Below are 19511 nucleotides of genomic sequence, written 5' to 3'. Positions count from 1 at the left end.
AGAGTAGCCGAGACCGTCTTGCGCAAATCGTGATTTTGACCAACTTCGGGTCGGTTTCCCGGAACTTGGGGGATATATTCCATTTCCGCGGGCTCTAAACTAACTCCTGATGGCCTTGATTTTCAGTGAAATGGACAAAGGAAAGCTTTTTGAACACTATCTTTGTAGCTTCTAGGCCGAAATAGAATCCCACTTCACTTTTAGACTGAAATAGTAGCCGAGACCGCCTCACGCGCATCGTGAGTTAGACCAAATTCAGCTCGATTTCACGCAACTTTTGGGATATTTTCCAGTTTAGGGGACTCTAAACTAACTCCCGATTTCCTTGGTTTGCACTGAAATGCGCAGAGCATAAATTCTTGAACGCCCACTTTGGAGCTTCTGGGCCGAAATGTAGCCCCACTTCACTTTAAGACTGAAAGAGTAGCCGAGAGCGAGTTACGGCCATCGTGATTTTGACCATTTTCGGATCGATTTCTCGGAACTTGGCGGATATTTTCCAGTCCCGGGGACTCTAAACTAACTCCTGATCGCCTTGCTTTGCATTGAAATGGACAGAGCAAAACTTTTTGAACGCTCAGTTTCACGCTTGTGGGCCGAAATATAGCCACACTTTACTTTAAGACTGAAACAGTAGCCGAGACCGCATTTCGCGCATCGTGATTTTGATCAACTTCGGCTCGCTTTCCCGGAACTTGGGGAATATTTTCCAGTCCCGGGGCCCCTAAACTAAGTCCTGATGGCCTTGTTTTGAAGTGAAACGGACACAGCAAAACTTTTTGAACGCTCACTTTCTAGCTTGTGGGCCGAAATATAGGCACACTTGACTGAAACAGTAGCCGAGACCACGTTCCGCGCATCATGAATTTTTGATCAACTTCGGCTCCAATTCCCGGGACTTGGCGGATATGTTCCAGTCCCGGGGACTCTAAACTAACTCCTGATTGCCTTGGTTTGCATTGAAATGGACACAGCACAATTTTTTGAACGCACACTTTCCAGATTCTGGGCCGAAATATAGCCCCACTTCACTTAAGACTGAAAGAGTAGCCAGACCGCCTTGCTCGCATCGTGAGTTTGACAAACTTCCGGTCGATATTCCGGAACTGGGGGGTTATTTTCCTGTCCCAGCAACTCTAAACTAACTCCTCATGGCCTTGGTTTGCAGTGAAATGGACAGAGCAAAACTTTTTGAACGCTCAACTTCGAGCTTCCTGGCCGAAATAAAGCCCCACTTTACTTTAAGACTTAAAGAGTAACAGAGATCGCCTTACGCGCATTGTGATTTTGACAAACTTCGGGTGGATCTCCCGGAACTTGGGGAACATTTTCCAGTCCCTTGGGCGCTAAACTAAGTCCTGATGGCATTGTTTTGCACTGAAATGGACACAGCAAAACTTTTTGAACGCTCACTTTCGAGCTTGTGGGCCTAAATATAGCAACACTTTACTTTAAGACTGAAACAGTAGCCGACACTACCTTACGCAAATCGTGATTTTGACCAACTTCGGCTCGACTTTCCGGAACTTGGGGAATATTTTCCAGTCCCGGGGACTCTAAACTAACTCCTGATGGCCTTGGTTTGCAGTGAAATGGACACAGGAAATTTTTTTGCAGCGCTCACTTTGGAGCTTCTGGGCCGAATTAGAGCCCCACTTCACTTTAAGACTGAAAGAGTAGCCGAGGCCGCCTTAGGCGCATCGTGATTTTGACCAACTTCGGCTTGAGTTGCCAGAACTTAAAAGATATTTTCCACTCCCGGGGACTCTAAACTAACTCATGATGGCCTTGGTTTTCAGTGAAATTGAGAGAGGAAAACTTCTTGAACGCTCACTTTCGAGCTTCTGGACCGAAATATAGCCCTACTTCACTTTCAGACTCAAAGAGTAGCCGAGACCGCCTTACGCGAATCGTTATTTTGACCAACTTCGTCTCGATTTGGCGGAGCTTGGAGGATATTTTCCAGTTCCGGGGACTGTAAACTACTTCCTGAGGGCCTTGCTTTGCAGTGAAATGGGCACAGCATAACTTTTTGAAGGCTCACTTTCGAGCTTCTGGGCCAAAATATACAGCCACGTCACTTTAAGACTAAAAGAGTATCCGAGACTGCTTTACGCGCATCGTGATTTTCACAATCTTCGGCTCGATTTCCCGGAACTTGGGGGATATTTTGATATCCCGGAGACTGTAAACTATATCCTGATGTGGCTTCGTTCGCGGTGAAATTGACACAGCAAAACTTTTTGAACTTTCACTTTCGAGCTTCTGGGCCGAAATATAGCCCGAGTTCACTTTAAGAATGAAAGAATAGCCGAGACCGCCTTACGCGCATTGTGATTTTGACCAACTTTGGCTCGATTTCCCAGGAAATGGGGAATATTTTCCGGTACCGGGGACTCTAAAGTAACTCCTGATTGCCTTGGTTTGCATTGAAATGGAGAGAGCAAAACTTTTTCAACGCTCCCCTTCGGGCTTCTGAGCCGAAATATAGCCCCACTTCAGTTTAAGACGGAAAGAGTAGCCGAGACCGTCCTACGCGCATCGTGATTTTGACCAACTTCGGCTGGATTTCCCGAAATTTCGGGGATATATTCAAGTTCCAAGGACTCTAAACTAACCCCCGATGGCCTTGGTCTGCAGTGAAATGGACACAGCAAATTTTTTTTAACGATTACTTTCGAAATTCTGGACCGAAATATAGCCCCACTTCACTTTAAGAATGAAATACTAGCCGAGACCGCCTTAGACGCATCGTGATTTTGACCAACTTCGGCTTGAGTTCCCAGAACTTAAGGGATATTATTTAGTCCCGCAGACTCTAAACTAACTCATGATGGCCTTGGTTTTCAGTTAAATTGAGAGAGCAAAACTCTTTGAACGCTCACTTTCGAGCTTCTGGGCCGAAATATACAGCCACGTCACTTTAAGACTAAAAGAGTAGCCGAGACTGCTTTACGTGCATCGTGATGTTGACAAACTTCGGCTCGATTTCCCGGGACTTGGGGGATATTTTGATGTCCCGGACACTGTAAACAATCTGCTGATGTGGCTTGGTTTGCGGTGAAATGGAGACAACAAAACTTTTTGAACTTTCACTTTCGAGCTTCTGGGCCGAAGTATAGCCCCAGTTCACTTTAAGAATCAAAGAGTAGCCGACACCGCCTTACGCGCATCCTGATTTTGACAAAATTAGGCTCGATTTCCCCGAACTTGGGCGATATTTTCCAGTCCCGAGCAGTCTAAACTAACTCCTGATGGCCTTGGTTTGCAGTCAAATGAACACAGCAAAACATTTTGAGCTTTCACTTTCTAGCTTCTCGGCCGAAATATAGCCTCAGTTCACTTTAAGAATCAAAGAGTAGCCGTGACCGCCTTACGCGCATCGTGATTTTGACAAAATTCGGCTGGATTTCCCCGAACTTGGGCGATATTTTCCAGTCCCGAGCAGTCTAAACTAACTCTTGATGGCCTTGGTTTGCAGTCAAATGAACAAGGTAACACTTTTTGAACGCTTATTTTCGAGCTTCTTGGATGAAATATAGCCCCACTTCACTTTAACATAACGAGCTTTATCGGAAGAAAAAAATCACCACAGGATTCGGGAGATGATCTGTAACCATTCAAACTTTGTAATTACATGACATAAGATGTCTTTTAACATACGGTGAAGAGGTGTTTGCCGACTAATTAGTCTCGTGGATTAGGTCGATAAAGTAGATCTCACTAGATGACCAGCTGTGCGAGGATGGAAGAAAAAGCCTCGCGAATACGCGTGCAAAGCGGAGACTGACGATTGGTGCTTTTTCAAAAACCGAAAACCTTTTATAAATCAAGCGACCGAAGTTCAGCTCTTTGCGATCTGAGCAATGTCCGGTCATATCTGTCATGGTCTGTACTATACGAAGGATATTGCTAATCAGTTAGCATGATTGTATACATGCGATACATTTTCAAGAGGAAACATCCCAGCGTTTTTTAAAAGGCAAATTATGAATCAAAATGGCAAATAAAGGATTGCAAAGCGATACTAATTCCACGCGACGCTTTGCCTCGTAAGAATGTGTCACGCTCAACCACGTAACGCGCGATGGATGCGTAAGGTGACGTATTACCATTGTTGTACGTCGCCATTAACACGAAGGTACCACTCGGGGTCTAAAAGTTAAATGTTGACTGCAGTGGTAATATTTTACTCAGGCGGGAAATTTAAGTTTCAAAGCAATCATGTATTTTATTTCGACATCATCCACGGCACCGGCATGGAGGAAGAACAATCTCCTCCAGTGCCATCGGAGTTCAGCTCTACGCGTCTTGCACGGGTCACAAGCGCGTTCCTTGACCCGCACAAGAATTGGTATGTTTTGACGAAAGAACTATGTGGGGGAACGAGACCAGTTGACTTTTTAAAGAATGGCGTATTTAAGATTTTTCCCGATGAAGTCAAAGTAATCGCTTCGCGCGAACTCGAGCCCGCCAATTTATCGAGATGGAACAGACAGCCAAGAAATTTATGCGTGGCTTCGTCTTTTGGCCTATGTGCTGGTCTGTTAAGACAGAGGGAAATTCCAGCTGATGGTCTGATCAGTTCGCCCTCCTTCCAGTCGGTCGCAAGAATTATAAATTCTATCACCCTTGATTTGGAGCCATTGACGCCGCCGAGCAAAGTTGATTCTGGCGGGAAAATGGTTTACCTCGATCAACTCGAGAGCAACATCCAAATCGAGTCGCTCAAGGCTGAGATGGACGCACTCCAAGCCGAGATAAGAAATCTCCAGTCTCAAGTACAAGAAAAAACTCTGGGTGATTCCATCTCGCTATCAATATCTTCTCCAGAGTCTACGAAATCGTTTTGTTCCTCGCTGACTTGTTCGGGTCGATCATCGCCGACATCCCCATCGACAAGCAGCAGTTCAATTGAAGAAATTAAAAGCAGTCCACTAGGATCGACGACGAAAAAGAGGCAAATAGCAAAGCAATGCAGTCAGGTGATGGCTTCCCTCAACGACGTCAGTGAGAAGTATCGTGAGTCAGTATCTTCTGTGTTGGGGAACGCGTTTATCTTCGGAAATGAAAACGAGAAAGAGCAAGTGAGAGATACAATTTCCGAGGTCGTGGATATGGTCTTGGATGCCAAGGGTCCCAAGAAAGGCTTATCTGATCTCTTATCATCGTCGACCTATGGGCGAATTATGAAATCCATGAGAGTTCCAGATTGGGCGCTTTTGTTTTTTAAGCTTCAGTCAAGGCTTCCTGACTCGGCGTGGCAGACATTGCTAAATTTGACGCAGCTTGGAAAGAGTGGAGTGAGTATACATTCTTACTTAATTTTATTTCTTTTCTTAATTAAATCAATTAACTTAAGGTGACGATATAAATTACTGAGGAATATTTGATGATTGTGAATGATCACCTGTACATCGTTTTTATCACTTTTTTTAAAAAAAATTTAATTACATATTATTGCAGAACAGCCCTCGTACATGTATATATAAGGAAGTAGTACATGTAAAAGCTCTATTAAGCCCCGATCTCTGTCAACAACCCCTGGTTTTAATAAGCCCCCTGTTTGAAAGTTGGTTTTTGTAATAAGCTCCCCTTCTCTAATAAGCCTCCCAACCCCTTTTGAAACATGAGATTTTGTAATTAGTCATCCCCGCCCTGTTCCCTCTTACAAAATCATTATGTCATGCGGCCCAGTTGGTTTGTTTTTAAACAAGTACACACTCAAACACATAGTACAGTTTGTTGCTCAAGGTTATTGAATAATAGAGTTTCACTGCAGTTGTTTGAGTTTTGTAAGTTTGTAAGTTTTGTATTTTAAGATGAAAAGAGCATGTTTGAAGATTTCCATTTCACTCACTGACATTAATTTGTACAGGAGAATTTGCCTGCCAGTTTCAAGCAAGACTTAGTGTGTCCGTCGAATTTCATTAGTACAGTAGGATAACTTATGCTATAGTTTAAATTTTTGTTTTTTAATAATTATATCCATCTTGTTAAGAAATCTGATGATACACCTGTGCTGCTCACGAAAAATGAGATCAGAGCCATCAAGAAGCTTATCTTCTCTGTTGTGAGGAAAACATTGAAGATTGACAGGATGAATGCTGATTTTGATGCATGTGATGTAGACCTAAGTGCAGTGCTGGTGTGGGCCATCCGAGAACAGCGCCTCTTCTCAAATGACACTGAGGATATGGAATTTAATATCAAGCTTGATGGCCGTCCTCTTGGAGGTGTGTACAAGTTGTTTTGGTCTTTGTCCATTGTGACAACAATTGACAGGTTAATTAAATGCTGTCAAAACAATCGTTTGGCCTTGAACTCCAAAGTTTAAGAAAAATATTATTTTTGCGGCTTGCCTTTAATTGCCATGTAGCTATTATATTTATTAGAATTACTGCCTTGGTCTTGGGACCTTAAGGCTGGGCACTTATTTCAGGTGGGCGCTTATTATTTTTTCAACATTTTTAGTTAGTAAGGACATTAATTTTTGGATAATAACAAAATAAAGGGCAACAAGTTCATTTTGCTTCAAAATAATGGAAAAAAGTGCAATAGCTAACACGAACAAAGCATAAGCAATATAAAAGTCCATTGACTGGGTCAAAAATCTGAGCAACTGTCAGTCAGGTTCACATTTCTCACTCGATTTTTATATCTTTTTCTATCTTATCCGCTTTTTTTATCTCATCCACTTTTTTTATCTCATCCACATAATAATGGCATAATGGCATAATAATGGCATAATCCATAATGGCAATGAGTGAATTCACCAGTGCTGCCCCTTCAATGTTGGGATTCAGTGGGTGTGGGGGCTAATTCATAATTTTTGGGCTTTCAGAGTGGGCAGTTATTCAAATAAATACAGTAATGGCCTGTCGACTTCTGTCTTAGACATTCAGACCTGACATCTGTAATCTGCAGTGCTTTCAAGCTGGATATAGCTGTCTTTACTATTGATTGCTCAAATGGTCATTGTTTGGATTATGTATACAGAAAAATCTTTACAGAAGTATATTATATATCAGTGCCAGGTTTTCTCTAAGGCACTGAATTGATATATGTTATGATTCTGAAGAAGCTATATATGTGGGAGCAAAATATTATTTATCCTATATTTTTGTTCAAAAGGCAGAGATCAGGTAGCTGTGGGTGTAGCTCCCATTGGCTTTGCAAACAAGAGTTCAGAGAGTGCACTGTCCATCTACCCACTTGCTATAGCAAATTGTAAAGAGAAAAGGTCAGTGCATACACGTCATAATAATTAAGTGCTTAACTGAAATAAAGAAAATAAGTTAAATTACCTTTTCAACTTTGCAATTAATGTCAGTGTTATTCTCCTTTGGAATTCAAAGGCCTGGGTCAATGTCAGCACCACGTAAATTTGCACGTAAACCCTTCTAGGTCTGTGCTGTAGTCATGTGGGGCATTTGAAAACTTGAAAAATCCCTGTAGCACTTGTTAAATTTTGTGGGCTGTTTGATGTAGCGTATCTGGGAGGAGCACACTTTTTGAGTAAATATGGTGTCCCATCGGCCTTCTGCATGCTGACAATCTTATTTTTTTTAATTTCAAGTGAATGTTATTGACTGTGTATTGTGATCAATTGCATTGCAGACAACCTAGTTGTTGAGTACACTTATTATGTGTTTTTCTACTTCCAAATTAGAGACAATTTAAAGCAGCTCCTGAGAAATCTAAATTCCCAGAAGAACTGCATTAAAAAACATGGCATTGTAGTGGATGGCAGAAAGTACAAAATCAAGTTCACAGGTATTACAAAATTCTTTGATTACTCCGTTAGATGTGTATCTTGAATGCAAACAAAATGAACTTGGACCTTCTGTTCCAAGCTCTCCTTTAATCAGAGTGGTGAACACATTGATTTTTCTGTATGATGTTTGTGCATTTATGTGTGAGAGGTGTTAAGTGAGCTGGGGCTCACTGTATTATACTTTGCTATCAGTACAAGTGTCTTTAACACCTCAAGTACAAATTTTTTACAGTAACTCTAGACTACAAAGCCCTGTTGCTTCTTCTGAATAAGAAAAATGATGAGGACTTCACTCTTGGTGGAAAAGGCTACAATGTTGAATGCTGTGCCTATTGCGATGCTATTAGGGTAAACAATATCTCTAAATACAGTATGCATATCCTAGTTATTGTATTGAATATAACAATTATTGACTTCTGCCATTCATATTGATGTCATATAGAGTAATTGCTGGCTTACAATTCAGATGTAAGTGAATAAATCTAGCTTTGTCCAATTGTAATATTGTGTGATATTTAGAACTTGAAATCTTTTGCTGTTTATTTATGAAAGGCTTGTACATCACATGGAGCTGATCCCGATGAGGCATGTTTAGATTGCTTAAGATCAAAAGCTAACATTGGAAGGTAACTAAAAGCACAATTATTACAAGTTCAACTCACCCACATAAAGGATAGGCCCTGAATTGACCAAATTCCAGCACTTATAATAATTATCATTACGCACATGTATAGATGGAACAATGTTACATGACTATATAGTTCGGCCTAGCTACATATCTATGAACTCAAGGTTCTTTTTTGTACGTTATACTCCCCAATATTTTCTTACATTACAGGCCATAACAAAAAGTAATATCTGATATCTCAAGGTGAAAACCATCACTGTTTCATGAGCCAAAATAATGTGTCCAACTTGGAAAGCTTATTTTATGTACATTCCTGAAGCTTACATTCCAGAAGGCATTCTTGTTACAGCCAAATTCTGTATCCTGAAGATCCTTTAAAATTAGTATTTCCATGACAAGCTACTTAAGTTTGATATAACCAGACTCTGAGGGTGTGTTAACTTTTGAGGTACCTGCATGTACTATATGTGTATTTAATTCTACACATCCTTAACCTGGGCCACATTTGCAACATGGTATGCACAGTGTGTGTTAAAATATTGTTTTACTGCCAAGAGCATGGTATGTGTTGCTTTGGTTTAATCTGTTTTATTGGCTTGGTTCAATTCATAAACATCCTATAAGACTCTTGTAATTATAGCAAACTAGTTAACTACAGTAGCTGTGTTTATTATACCATTTATACTTTTTTTCTGTTGCCTTCAATATAATGTGTCACTGGTATACATTGCACTCTACAAGATCTGATGAACTGCTCAATCACAGGCTTAAAAAAAGTACCAGTCCAACCTCCCTTTTGTTATCTTCCAGAGGTTCTGGTCTTCGAGATGACCTCAACTTTCTTCTTGAGGAAGATTTGTGTAATGTCAATTTGTGTTCTCTGCATTGTGAAATGAGGAACTGTGAACAGCTTTTGGGGTCCCTAGGCTTGTTTGCCCATCGTATTGGAAGCCTCGACAAGTTAAATGAAGCTTTATCTAATTATGGGCCTGAAAACTGCAGAGGATTTCCCCGTGTCACTGTCAAAGAAAGGAAAGGACAACAAACATCTATAGAAAGAGCAAACATACATGTGGCCTCATTCTCAGGTATAGTTCAGAACAAAATACAATATAAATAGGAATGTCCATAGGGCATAATAATTGGTACAGTAATCTTAAAGGTTTTTTTTCTTGGCATTCTTGTCAGCTGAACCAACAGTCATTGACAGTCTCTGTATTGACTGCCTCACTGGCTGTCTACATGAATTAAGTAACCTATTTCCAGTGTGTACTATTACAATTTTGTTATGACAAAGGATTCTCATAATAACAAAATAATATTGTTCTTAATGTAAATCAGCTCATAAACCTTTATTTGTTTTTGTCACAGGATCTACTGAAAGAGCAATTTTGAGAAATTTTGAGGAAATTGTTGAAAGATCACTACCCCTTGAAAAAGTGAAAAAATACTTCCAGGAAAACCGTGGTTCATCAGAACAAGTGATCTTAGGCTATGTTACCTTCTTTGAAGAGCGTATTGTGGTAGGTCTTGACTTTTTACTTGGAAACTGACAATGAATCAAGTTCTAATGTACCATATTACAGTGTATAAATTTTTGTACTGTGAAAAATATTTTTTTTTGTCTTGGTTGGAGAACAACTTGATGGGTCGAATGCAGTCCTATAATCCTTGATTGGTTCTGGTATAGAAAGAAAAAGTAGCTAATAGTACTTATTTTCACCTTTTCTAGTTCATAAATGAGATACTCCAAAAAGGTACATTTGTACGTGATCTTGGCTCAGGACAAGAAACAGTCAACTTAGAGGACACAAAAGGTACTAATCTTGCAAACAAACTTTAGCTTTTAGTTGTAATTCTTTATTGTTGTGCAGTTTGACATGGAAAGTTGTACACAAGATGTGTAAAACTGTGGTGTGTACTTTGTGGTTCTGGTCAGAAGATACATCCATATGTGATACCTACCCCTGAAGAGACAATTTTTCGAAAGGAGTAAAAATCAGATTACTGTAAAAGAATTTTCAGAAAAGTTGTCTATGGTACAAACAAAAAGCCCTTGTAAAGTGTACATTTTGCTATGACAGCCAAATTTCTTAAAGTTAAATCTGCACTGGTTTTATCTTTTAGAGTTTAAATTGTTTTTGGAAAACCATAAAGAGTATTGGGCTCTAAAGCAAAGAGAAGCAGATGAAAGGTACATGGAGTTAGCACAAGGCCAGGTGCCAGTTAATGAGCCAAAGCAGAAAAAGAGGAAGAAATCGAAGAAAGAAATGGTACCAGAACACACCAGGGATGACACTTTTTCAACATATGCAGCTGAGCTTCAAATTCAGTTTTTTGTGAAGGTAAACTATTATCATGAGACAAACGGCATTTGAAGTTCAGATTTCAAATACAGCTGTACTACCCTGTATGTTACAGGCAGTTTTAAAATTTTTGACCAGTGAGTGCCATTTTAAGCAAAGCTAATCAATATGTGAGCCTGAAGACCTCCTTTAATTTGTTCTCAGAACTAGTCACAGTTTGGGAAAGGAACGTGATGTCGCTAAGATTTCAGTTACCATTTAAGCATCAAAAAGGGATTGAAATTATTATCACCATTCCCTTTAGTCTGATTTGTCAAGCCTGATCCATTCTGTTAGTGATTGAAATAGTAAAATCAGATGTTAATTAGCCTTCACTTATACAAGTTTTCTAAGGTGGAAATGCCAGCTTTTTTTAAGGCCAATCATGAGCAAAAGCTCATTTTAACTGTACTCTTTAAATGTCTAAATATTTCAAATTGTCCAGTCTACTTAAAAATGTGTTTACCCTATTCTTTATGAGGTACCAACATTCTCAGTCTTCCTGAGCAGCTTTCTACTGCCTATGACCTACACTCCTATAGATACTCAGCCACAAAAGCATGGGATAGCCTACCTGGCAATTTGAGAATACTCCTGAATCTCCATGATTTTAAATGTTATATCAGCCAACTAAATTTTAAATTGTGATCAGCTGTAAACATGTACATGTCTGTATAGTAGGGAGTGGGAGTTAACTATTAGCATAGGACATTTATCTTCTTGGAGATATTAGTGTTTATGGCTACTCCGTAAATCAAAGGTGAAATAAAGTTTATGTGTGTATGTATGTAGGAGAAGTACCTAAACATACATGTACAAGTAGACATCTACAAATCTCTTATCGTAGCAATAATGATTTATTTCAGATCTGCAGGTATGCCTGCATGCCCCTCTGTAAAAAAACCATTTGCATTGCTCTGGTCTTCAACTGAATAATAACCCTGCCAAATATTAATTTCAGGTCTGTTGTGATTGGAGAGACATTGCCCTTACCATACGTGATAAAGTATTTAATCAGCATGAGGAACAGTTGATAGACATCCATGATGTCAAGGTAACAAAATACTCTGTGGCTTTTAAGACAGGGGTTTTTGTAAGGGGGTTACAAATTTATTGTATTTTTCTTTGTATAGGAAATAATACCCATGCTGGAACTAGAATTTTAAGTTATTAATGGCATGAAGAACCATTGCTGCTACTGTTGATGTATCATTGACAAAAGGCATTGCAAAAAATGTGATCCAACATTATGCCAGGTAACACAGAGGTTCTAGGTTTCTTCTCTTCACTTTCAAAACATTGTATTCTTTTTGTAACTGAGTTGCTGGCCTTTGTAGTAGTGACAGTCCTTCATTTACCAAATTACAGTATTTGTGCACAAGTGCTGCTATCCCTAGGGCCGCTACTGTAGAAATCAGGAATTGTTGTGAAAGTTCCCATTCAACCATTGTCTTAGCATATTGGAAGATGACTTTGCATTTATTCATGGTCTTTGTTTCAGTGCAAAGAGTGGGGATTTCTGTTAAAGAAATTATTTGGCCATCACCTTGGCACAGGGGACTACGGACATCTTGTCGTGGACCACAGTGCAATGCTGTTGCGACATTTTCGTTCCCTATATAAATATTCTGGCCAAGGATTTGAGTCTTCACACAAGCTACACAGGCAGTTGTATTCCAGGGCCACAAATCATGATTGTTCAGGACAAGGCCAATCTTGTAAGTATGCATAAATTTTAAACATATAGAAATAACAAAAAATGAAAGTTAGTTATTGAAACCATGGAAAATTGCTTTATAGCTATGGTTTACAGCTACATGAAAAACTTATTGAAAAGTCTTTTTTTGCAACTAACCTTACCCTTGTAGAAACGAGTGATTCATGTTTGACATTATGGTGTCGTAGAATGCCTGGACAGCCAACTAAACACCTATTTGCAATCAGTAAATTCCATTGTTGAAAAATAACACTTATACACAAATTTTAATGTTGATGGAAACTGCTTTATCTCCAGCTTTTGTAAATTAGACATGACGTTCTGCCTTTTGAAATGGTCACATAGGGGCAGAGTTTTAATTTGAATATTTGTGTTCTGACTTGTCGGTTTAACCCGAGTAGATGTACCTTATAGTCCCACTTTACTCGTTGTTGTTGTAATACATCCAAGTTGAAATGGAATTGCTACAAGCAAGTGAAAATTTCCATTCATTTTCAGTGAACCAAATCCTTACTCACTGGTATACAACCATGCTTTTGTCACTGCGGTATTCATTCCAACAAGCAAGGGAATGCATCATTTCAGGTTAGTGTTGAGGGTTCTTTTTATGTTTATTTTATCAAAATGTATTTGAATTTGAAAAGTTTACACAGAGAGCTGGAACAGGTGTGAAACTGGTTCAGCCAGAATTTCATAAAAAGAAGGAAGAAAAATTATAATTTGTTTCATGCAGAGATGGTGTCCTATACTCCATTGCTATATGCAGCTGATTCGCGTTTGCTGCATGACTGAAGTTCATTGTTTTGCTAACCAAATTTACTTACTGAGTGTGATTTTATATTGTGTGTCCCTCCTTAGGCAAGAAGAAGTTTTTTTACCGTGGATGTGGCTGGAAAAGCATTGACATGAAATCATGGACAAAGGAGAAAAGAAACTGGATAACGATGGTTTGTGACTTATTTAACCAAATGTTTGGAAATGACTTTCTGGTATACACATACACTGCTGATCATGGTACCAAAGTTAGCGATGAAGATTTGTCAAGACTACTGGAGTATGATCATGATTATTGGGAAGTACAATACGCCAATCATGTACTGAATAATACGGAGCAATCATCTATCAGAGAGGGTGTAAAAGAGAATCTTTGTAAACCAAGACCCCCTCTCAACACTGACTTGCTAAATGATGTTCCTGCAAGCCTGTTCCCCGCTAATTTGGGCAATGACCAACGAGATGATGTACCTGCAAGTGTGATGCAAAATTGCCAAAGTCAAAGTTCACCAAAGCCCAAACAAGAAATGCATGAGGACTCTGATGACTGCAAAATTGAGGATGTAACATCTTCACCACAGGGTCTTGCCAAAGATGTCTCCAACATAGAGGCCGATTTATGTGCTCCCTTGCAGAATGATGTCCCTCAAAATACTGTTCCAGAGTTTCAGAGTCACCAAACACCTGAGCAGGTGACTTGTGAAGACACCATCGATGATATGTCAGCAGAATCGCTTGTCAGTGGAAGTTCTTGTTTTTCTCCCATCACTGAAGGAGGGCGACTTGATGGATCAAACCAGGCTGCCTTACGTGTCTCTATGGATGAAGCCACCACAAGAGCGGAAGTGGCTGCACTATTCAACCTAATACCACCTATATCAAGTAAACCGTCCTCTGGTCTTCATCCAGTTCGTGATGTTACAACAATTTCTGATCCGTTCACATTGAATATGCGCCCTTGTGAAAATGTTGTCAAGGAAGCTGAAAAGCTTCTTGATGATGAAACGAATAAGGGAAACCATCCATCTGGTATCAACATAGTGGGTATTGGACAGTTCTCCGAACGTGGATTATCAGTTTTGAAACAGTTTTGCACCATAGCAAATACTAGACGTAAGGTGTGTTCTGAGGCAAATTGGCTCAACCAGTTGAGGTGCTCATCACCAGATTTAGTGAGGATTCAGGAAGCCCTTTGGCACCAACCAGCCACTAATATAATCCTTAGGTTTGGAAAGAAAAGTATTGACGTTACTTCATTTGCAGATCTTGCATTGGAAAGGTATATTGACAGTTTTGTAATAGACATTTCCATAGGAAAGTACTTAGAAGAAGCAAGAATGAACGGAAATGACAATACACTTTACTTTCCTTCAGAATTTTATGACTGGATGAAAGCACCCGACATCAATTTCAAGAAAAAGTGGATGGCGAGAACAGCATCTGAATTGAAGAATTTCAACACCCTCCAGCAAATATTAGTCCCAGTCCATATGCCAAACCACTGGGGTTTGATTTATGTCAATTTGTCAAGGATGGAAATGTACTTTGATGATGGTCTAAGATATGTTCCCCCATTTACAACCCTTCCCACAATCAAAGATTTGTTGGAACTGCTGACAATTATGTATCCATCTCATGCGACCCTCCAAACAAAGTTTTGGGTAAAGTGCAACCACTTCAAACGATTTGGAATGCCAGATCAAAGAGTGAATGATTCGAAGATGATTGGTGCTGGGAGCTGTGGAGTTGGTGTTATCATGGCAGCAAGAGACTTCTTGGAGAGGGGCCCTTCATGTATCAACAGCTTTGCGTGGAGATACAGTGACATGGACTTGCATCGGAAAAACCTTATGCTTCAGATTCTTGATTGGGCCCGCGTGTAAATTTAGTTTGTTTAGCTTGCAGTGACAATGCTCCGGTGCAGTTCGTTCAAATTGAGCTGTTGCTATCTCACACCAAAATTTATCTTTTGTTTCCTGTTGATTTAATTTCCTTTTCAACTAACTTTAAACTATTCTGTCTTTTTTGGGTGGTCAGTTCATTTGAGCTGTTGTTATCTGAGGGCAGAATATAATTCCCTTTTCAACTAACTTTAAACTATTCTGTCTTTTTTGGGTGGTCAGCTCATTTGAGCTGTTGTTATCTGAGGGCAGAATATAATTCCCTTTTCAACTAACTTTAAACTATTCTGTCTTTTTTGGGTGGTCAGTTCATTTGAGCTGTTGTTATCTGAGGGCAGAATATAATTCCCTTTTCAACTAACTTTAAACTATTCTGTCTTTTTTGGGTGGTCAGTTCATTTGAGCTGTTGTTATCTGAGGGCAGAATATAATTTCCTTTTCAACTAACTTTAAACTATTCTGTCTTTTTTGGGTGGTCAGTTCGTTTGAGCTGTTGTTATCTGAGGGCAGAATATAATTTCCTTTTCAACTAACTTTAAACTATTCTGTCTTTTTTGGGTGGTCAGTTCGTTTGAGCTGTTGTTATCTGAGGGCAGAATATAATTTCCTTTTCAACTACCTTTAAACTATTCTGTCTTTCTCGGGTAGTCAGCTCAGTTACAGCTTTTTTCTTTTCCTTTATTTTCGTTCGGAACTGCTACTGAAACATCAATATTCCACCAAATTGTTTTGTCATTGCATAAAGTTAACATCTGTAGCGTCTTGTTACACAGTGTTTTGACGTTTTACTTTTTTCACAATCTCATATCCGAGAAATAAACATGGCCTCTTGTTTATTTGTAACTGGAAATTGCGTATTTTAGGAAAAATTTACTTTCGACACAAAAAATCGTAGTGTTAATTTTCCATGCCTGTTAGTCGAGAACATTTCCGGCCACCACAACAGTTCAAACTCTCTTGTAGCCCTTCCTTCACCACGTCCCACAACAATTTGAATTTGAAGCGTTGGAAATTTGTTCGCAGTACGTTCGTGTGCCCTTGCTTTGGCTGCTTCAAGTGCAGTTGTTCCATCTTGTTCTTCGGTAAATGCAGATATCTCCTCGTCTCCCAGGTAAGCCTTTTTTATATGCAGTTTTACGCCGCTCCGTTTCTGTAGGGCGTCAACCAGATCGCTAATGTGATAATCCCTGTACGACAGTACTTTGGAGGTTTCCCTCCATATAGGGGGGCGTAGATGTCTCTTCTCCCGTATGCTGTTGATGAATGCATTTGGCATATCCGCCAGCATAGCCTGGAAGTATTCTTGTGGCACGTCATATCTTTCCACGCGACACCATTTACCTAATGCCAGTAAAGGAGGAGTCATAAGAGTCCAAACCTTGCAGGATTGATACCTCGCTGCTGCCCCCCCCCCCCCTCCCCTCGAAAAAAGTCTTAATCATGCTCTCCTTTTGGACTAGTAAGTGTGCGTCTCCCATGTCATTCGTATGTTAAATTAAGTATTGAAAGCTTCCCATGCATTCAAATAAAATGGTCAAACCAAAAGAGGAGTTCATTCGTGAGTCGATTTGAATTGGTGACTTTTAATGCGTTTCAACGTATTACCTGAGCTCGTACCTACTATTGAAACAATGATGGTATTTTTTTCTCGACCGGAAGTACCATATTCCTGCAAATAGATTCAATCTAATATCACTTCCATAGATTTACTTCGCAAGAGATTTTATTATCTCGTCTATAGGATAACCTGCGATCAGGCCCAATTTTAGCATCGCTCTTATGTCCTCTTATGTCGCAATTCGCTAATTTTCGTTTCCCATGGGAAAAGGTTTACCATTGAAGCGAAAATAGAGCCTGGTCAAAGGTTATCTATAGGGTTGTTATTGCTCTTACCAGGAGCTTTGGGATGTAAACAGGAATTCATGCTATCCACAAGGCCCCCGATCCATTCTTTATAGGTCGCCGACCTGCGTCCTTTCTTGGTTGTTCGCGGAAGCTGTACGACTTCTTCGCCTTTGTAAAAGGGCAAAAATGAAACCGTTTCCGCTTGGCTGTGTTTTAGAAGTCTGTGTCGCAGAAGCGCAGCCGTTGTGTTGAAGGAGCAAAGGCAAAGGTCACAGCGTGTCTTATATACCACTAAGGCCATCACTTCCAAACCAAAATGCGAAATTAACCAAAGAAGGCCCCCGAAAAAACTCAGATCTTGAATGTAGCTCTGCGATTATACACAATGTTGTGTTGCGAAAAGAGGGCTTTGCCAAGTAGGGGAAATGGAATGACATCTGTCAGTTTGGCACAATCACACAAATGATTCGGAACAGACAATTAGTATTTTATTGGGGGAGGGGGCACTGAATAACTTCTTTATCTCTTTGCCGTGAAAAGTAGTGCAACGTTAGTTGAATGATATTCTTCGGGTTCCTGATCGCTGTTTTTGTTTTCTCGAAAATTTTGCAGCACATTTCTTCAGTTTCTATATTTACTAAACTTTTTGTTTGAGAACTGTCGACTCCCACTACCCCACAGCAGACCCTCGATCTTTTTGAAAGGGATTATAGTTCTCACACGCCGGAACAAAGGATCAATAAGAGCCGGAAAACATGATTGTAGCATTTGCCCCTGAGTAAGATTTGATCGTATGCTGCTCTTTGAACGCATTTTGCATTTCGTGTTCGTCTCAATCTCCTTTCATTTCTGTGGGTCTTGGAAGCAAGGAGAATGGCGAGAAACAAGCGGAAGAAACTCGTAGACAGAGAGAAAATGAAAGGCATTCGGATTGAAGCAAAGAAACGATGGAGGAATAAGAAGGCGAAAGCCAAATGTCTCAAGAATGCTGTTGAGCTTGCTCGCGAGTCAGAAGCTAAACCTGCAGTTGTTGCCGAAGCAGTGCGACCGTCCATGAGCTGTCAGCTTCCCGAGCCAGAGCAAGGTTTTGCTGAGCCAAAACCGGCCAAGCATTGTGAAGCAAAGAAAAGCCCGGTCGTGGTAGATGTTCTTGGATCAACCTCCAAAACCAAGAAATCGGACGAGGCTCGAACCCGGGTATCTGCACCATTGAAAGAGATAAATCCTTCGGAAGTAGTGAGATCAGAAATTTTTTTGGGCTGTGGATCTTTTGGCACGTGTTACCTGGCCTACTACAGAGGGATTTCGGTAGCAGTAAAAGAATTTAAGCCTCGGCAGTCAAGGTCACAGGATGAGATAAAGCAAGAAGTTCTCAGAGAGGCTCAAATGATTGGCCAGCTCGGTGACCACCGTGGACTGCCTTTACTGTTTGGAGTTATCACTAAATCACTGCCGCTGCGACTGATAACTCAGTTCCATGGCCAGAACAACTCTTGTTCAACATTACACAAGGTTATCAAAAAGGGGACACTTGACAAGCCTTCTTGGATAGGAATTCTGAAAAAAATAATGGACGCTCTCAATCATATGCACAAAGCCGGTGTTGTTCATAACGACATCAAATCAAACAACGTTGTGCTGGAAAAACCTGGAGAACAATGGAATCCCGTAATTATTGATTTTGGGAAAGCGCGACGCATTGCCAACCCAAAACCATTGATGGATTTGTCACCTTCCGCACAAGAAGAATACCGGCGGTCTTACCCACATATCGCGCCAGAAATTGTTAGTGGAAAAGGACAGCAAAGTGTAGCTTCTGATGTCTTTTCTTTCGGAAAGATTGCGCTGAAAATTTTAAATTTATTGCCTACCGCAACAGCGCTTTCTCTGAAAGTGGCGAAGAAATTAACCTCTGACGATCCAACAAAGCGCCCATCATTAAATGAATTTGCTGCTGTTCTATAGACACGGGACTTTCAATCAATTGTTACACATTGTTATACTGCGAACAATTCCAGCCGATTAGCATGAATTGACGAATTTTCATTTTTTCCATAGCTCGCTTTCAGTATTATTAACCTATTAGAACTGTCAAGACTGATGGACGATGGTATATTTCAATATGACGACACGAATTGTTGGTGTTTTACTGTGCAATAAATGCGCTTAGCACACACAAATTTATGCTGTCTTTGATGATGTGTATTTGCTTAAATTTATCGTGATTTGTTTAATGTTACGTTAGTCTTTGAAACAGGGGAAGGGGCTCAATTGCAAGAAAAGCGTGAATGGCCGGCTATTCCAAAAAAACTTTTCACGCGAACTAGACGAGAATCCTCGCGCTGTGGTTTTATCACGTACACTGCGTGTGCTCGTGGGAATTTATCAATGCATGAGGTGTTACCGAAAATCCCATTAACTAATTATATCAGTTATATTCTTGGTCAGGAGAATGTGAGAACTGCGTTCTTATGTTACAGGTCTTAATTGGTTGACGGTAGATTCAATCTACCGTCAGACTAAT

The 19511-nt window shown here is 40.1% G+C and overlaps 3 protein-coding genes across 3 annotated transcripts; 2 read left to right on the top strand and 1 right to left on the bottom strand.

Annotated features, from left to right (window-relative positions):
• Positions 1-3557: 3557 nt before the first annotated feature.
• On the top strand, positions 3558-15127 carry LOC145496609 (uncharacterized). The gene is made up of 14 exons (XM_081476314.1): positions 3558-5303; positions 6002-6236; positions 7135-7243; positions 7673-7776; positions 8010-8125; positions 8330-8403; positions 9216-9493; positions 9777-9928; positions 10138-10222; positions 10533-10750; positions 11712-11804; positions 12252-12468; positions 12966-13052; positions 13326-15127. The coding sequence occupies exons 1-14, from the start codon at positions 4167-4169 to the stop codon at positions 15122-15124; spliced, it is 4704 nt and encodes a 1567-aa protein (XP_081332440.1). The 5' UTR covers positions 3558-4166; the 3' UTR covers positions 15125-15127.
• An 868-nt stretch (positions 15128-15995) lies between these two features.
• LOC145496612 (uncharacterized) lies at positions 15996-17301 on the bottom strand. Its single transcript, XM_081476316.1, has 2 exons — positions 17036-17301; positions 15996-16483 (listed from the first exon to the last, which is right to left on the bottom strand). The coding sequence occupies exons 1-2, from the start codon at positions 17286-17288 to the stop codon at positions 16002-16004; spliced, it is 735 nt and encodes a 244-aa protein (XP_081332442.1). The 5' UTR covers positions 17289-17301; the 3' UTR covers positions 15996-16001.
• A 559-nt stretch (positions 17302-17860) lies between these two features.
• LOC145496611 (uncharacterized) lies at positions 17861-19157 on the top strand. Its single transcript, XM_081476315.1, has one exon. It carries the CDS (start codon positions 17861-17863, stop codon positions 18950-18952), a length of 1092 nt encoding a protein of 363 aa, XP_081332441.1. The 3' UTR covers positions 18953-19157.
• Positions 19158-19511: the final 354 nt, after the last annotated feature.

The sequence above is a fragment of the Orbicella franksi genome, chromosome 9 (assembly GCF_964199315.1).
Source record: "Orbicella franksi chromosome 9, jaOrbFran1.1, whole genome shotgun sequence".
Lineage (NCBI taxonomy): Eukaryota > Metazoa > Cnidaria > Anthozoa > Scleractinia > Merulinidae > Orbicella > Orbicella franksi.
The sequence above is the reverse complement of the archived record's forward strand: the minus strand, read 5'-3'. Positions and strand labels throughout refer to the sequence as shown.

Coding starts and splice junctions, on each gene's coding strand:
- LOC145496609 (XM_081476314.1), top strand. CDS start 4,167: ATGTTGACTGCAGTGGTAATATTTTACTCAGGCGGGAAATTTAAGTTT. Junction 11,805..12,251: donor TAGACATCCATGATGTCAAG/GTAACAAAATAC, acceptor TCTTTGTTTCAG/TGCAAAGAGTGGGGATTTCT. Junction 12,469..12,965: donor TTCAGGACAAGGCCAATCTT/GTAAGTATGCAT, acceptor ATTCATTTTCAG/TGAACCAAATCCTTACTCAC.
- LOC145496612 (XM_081476316.1), bottom strand. CDS start 17,288: ATGGCCTTAGTGGTATATAAGACACGCTGTGACCTTTGCCTTTGCTCC. Junction 16,484..17,035: donor TTTACATCCCAAAGCTCCTG/GTAAGAGCAATA, acceptor TACTGGCATTAG/GTAAATGGTGTCGCGTGGAA.
- LOC145496611 (XM_081476315.1), top strand. CDS start 17,861: ATGGCGAGAAACAAGCGGAAGAAACTCGTAGACAGAGAGAAAATGAAA.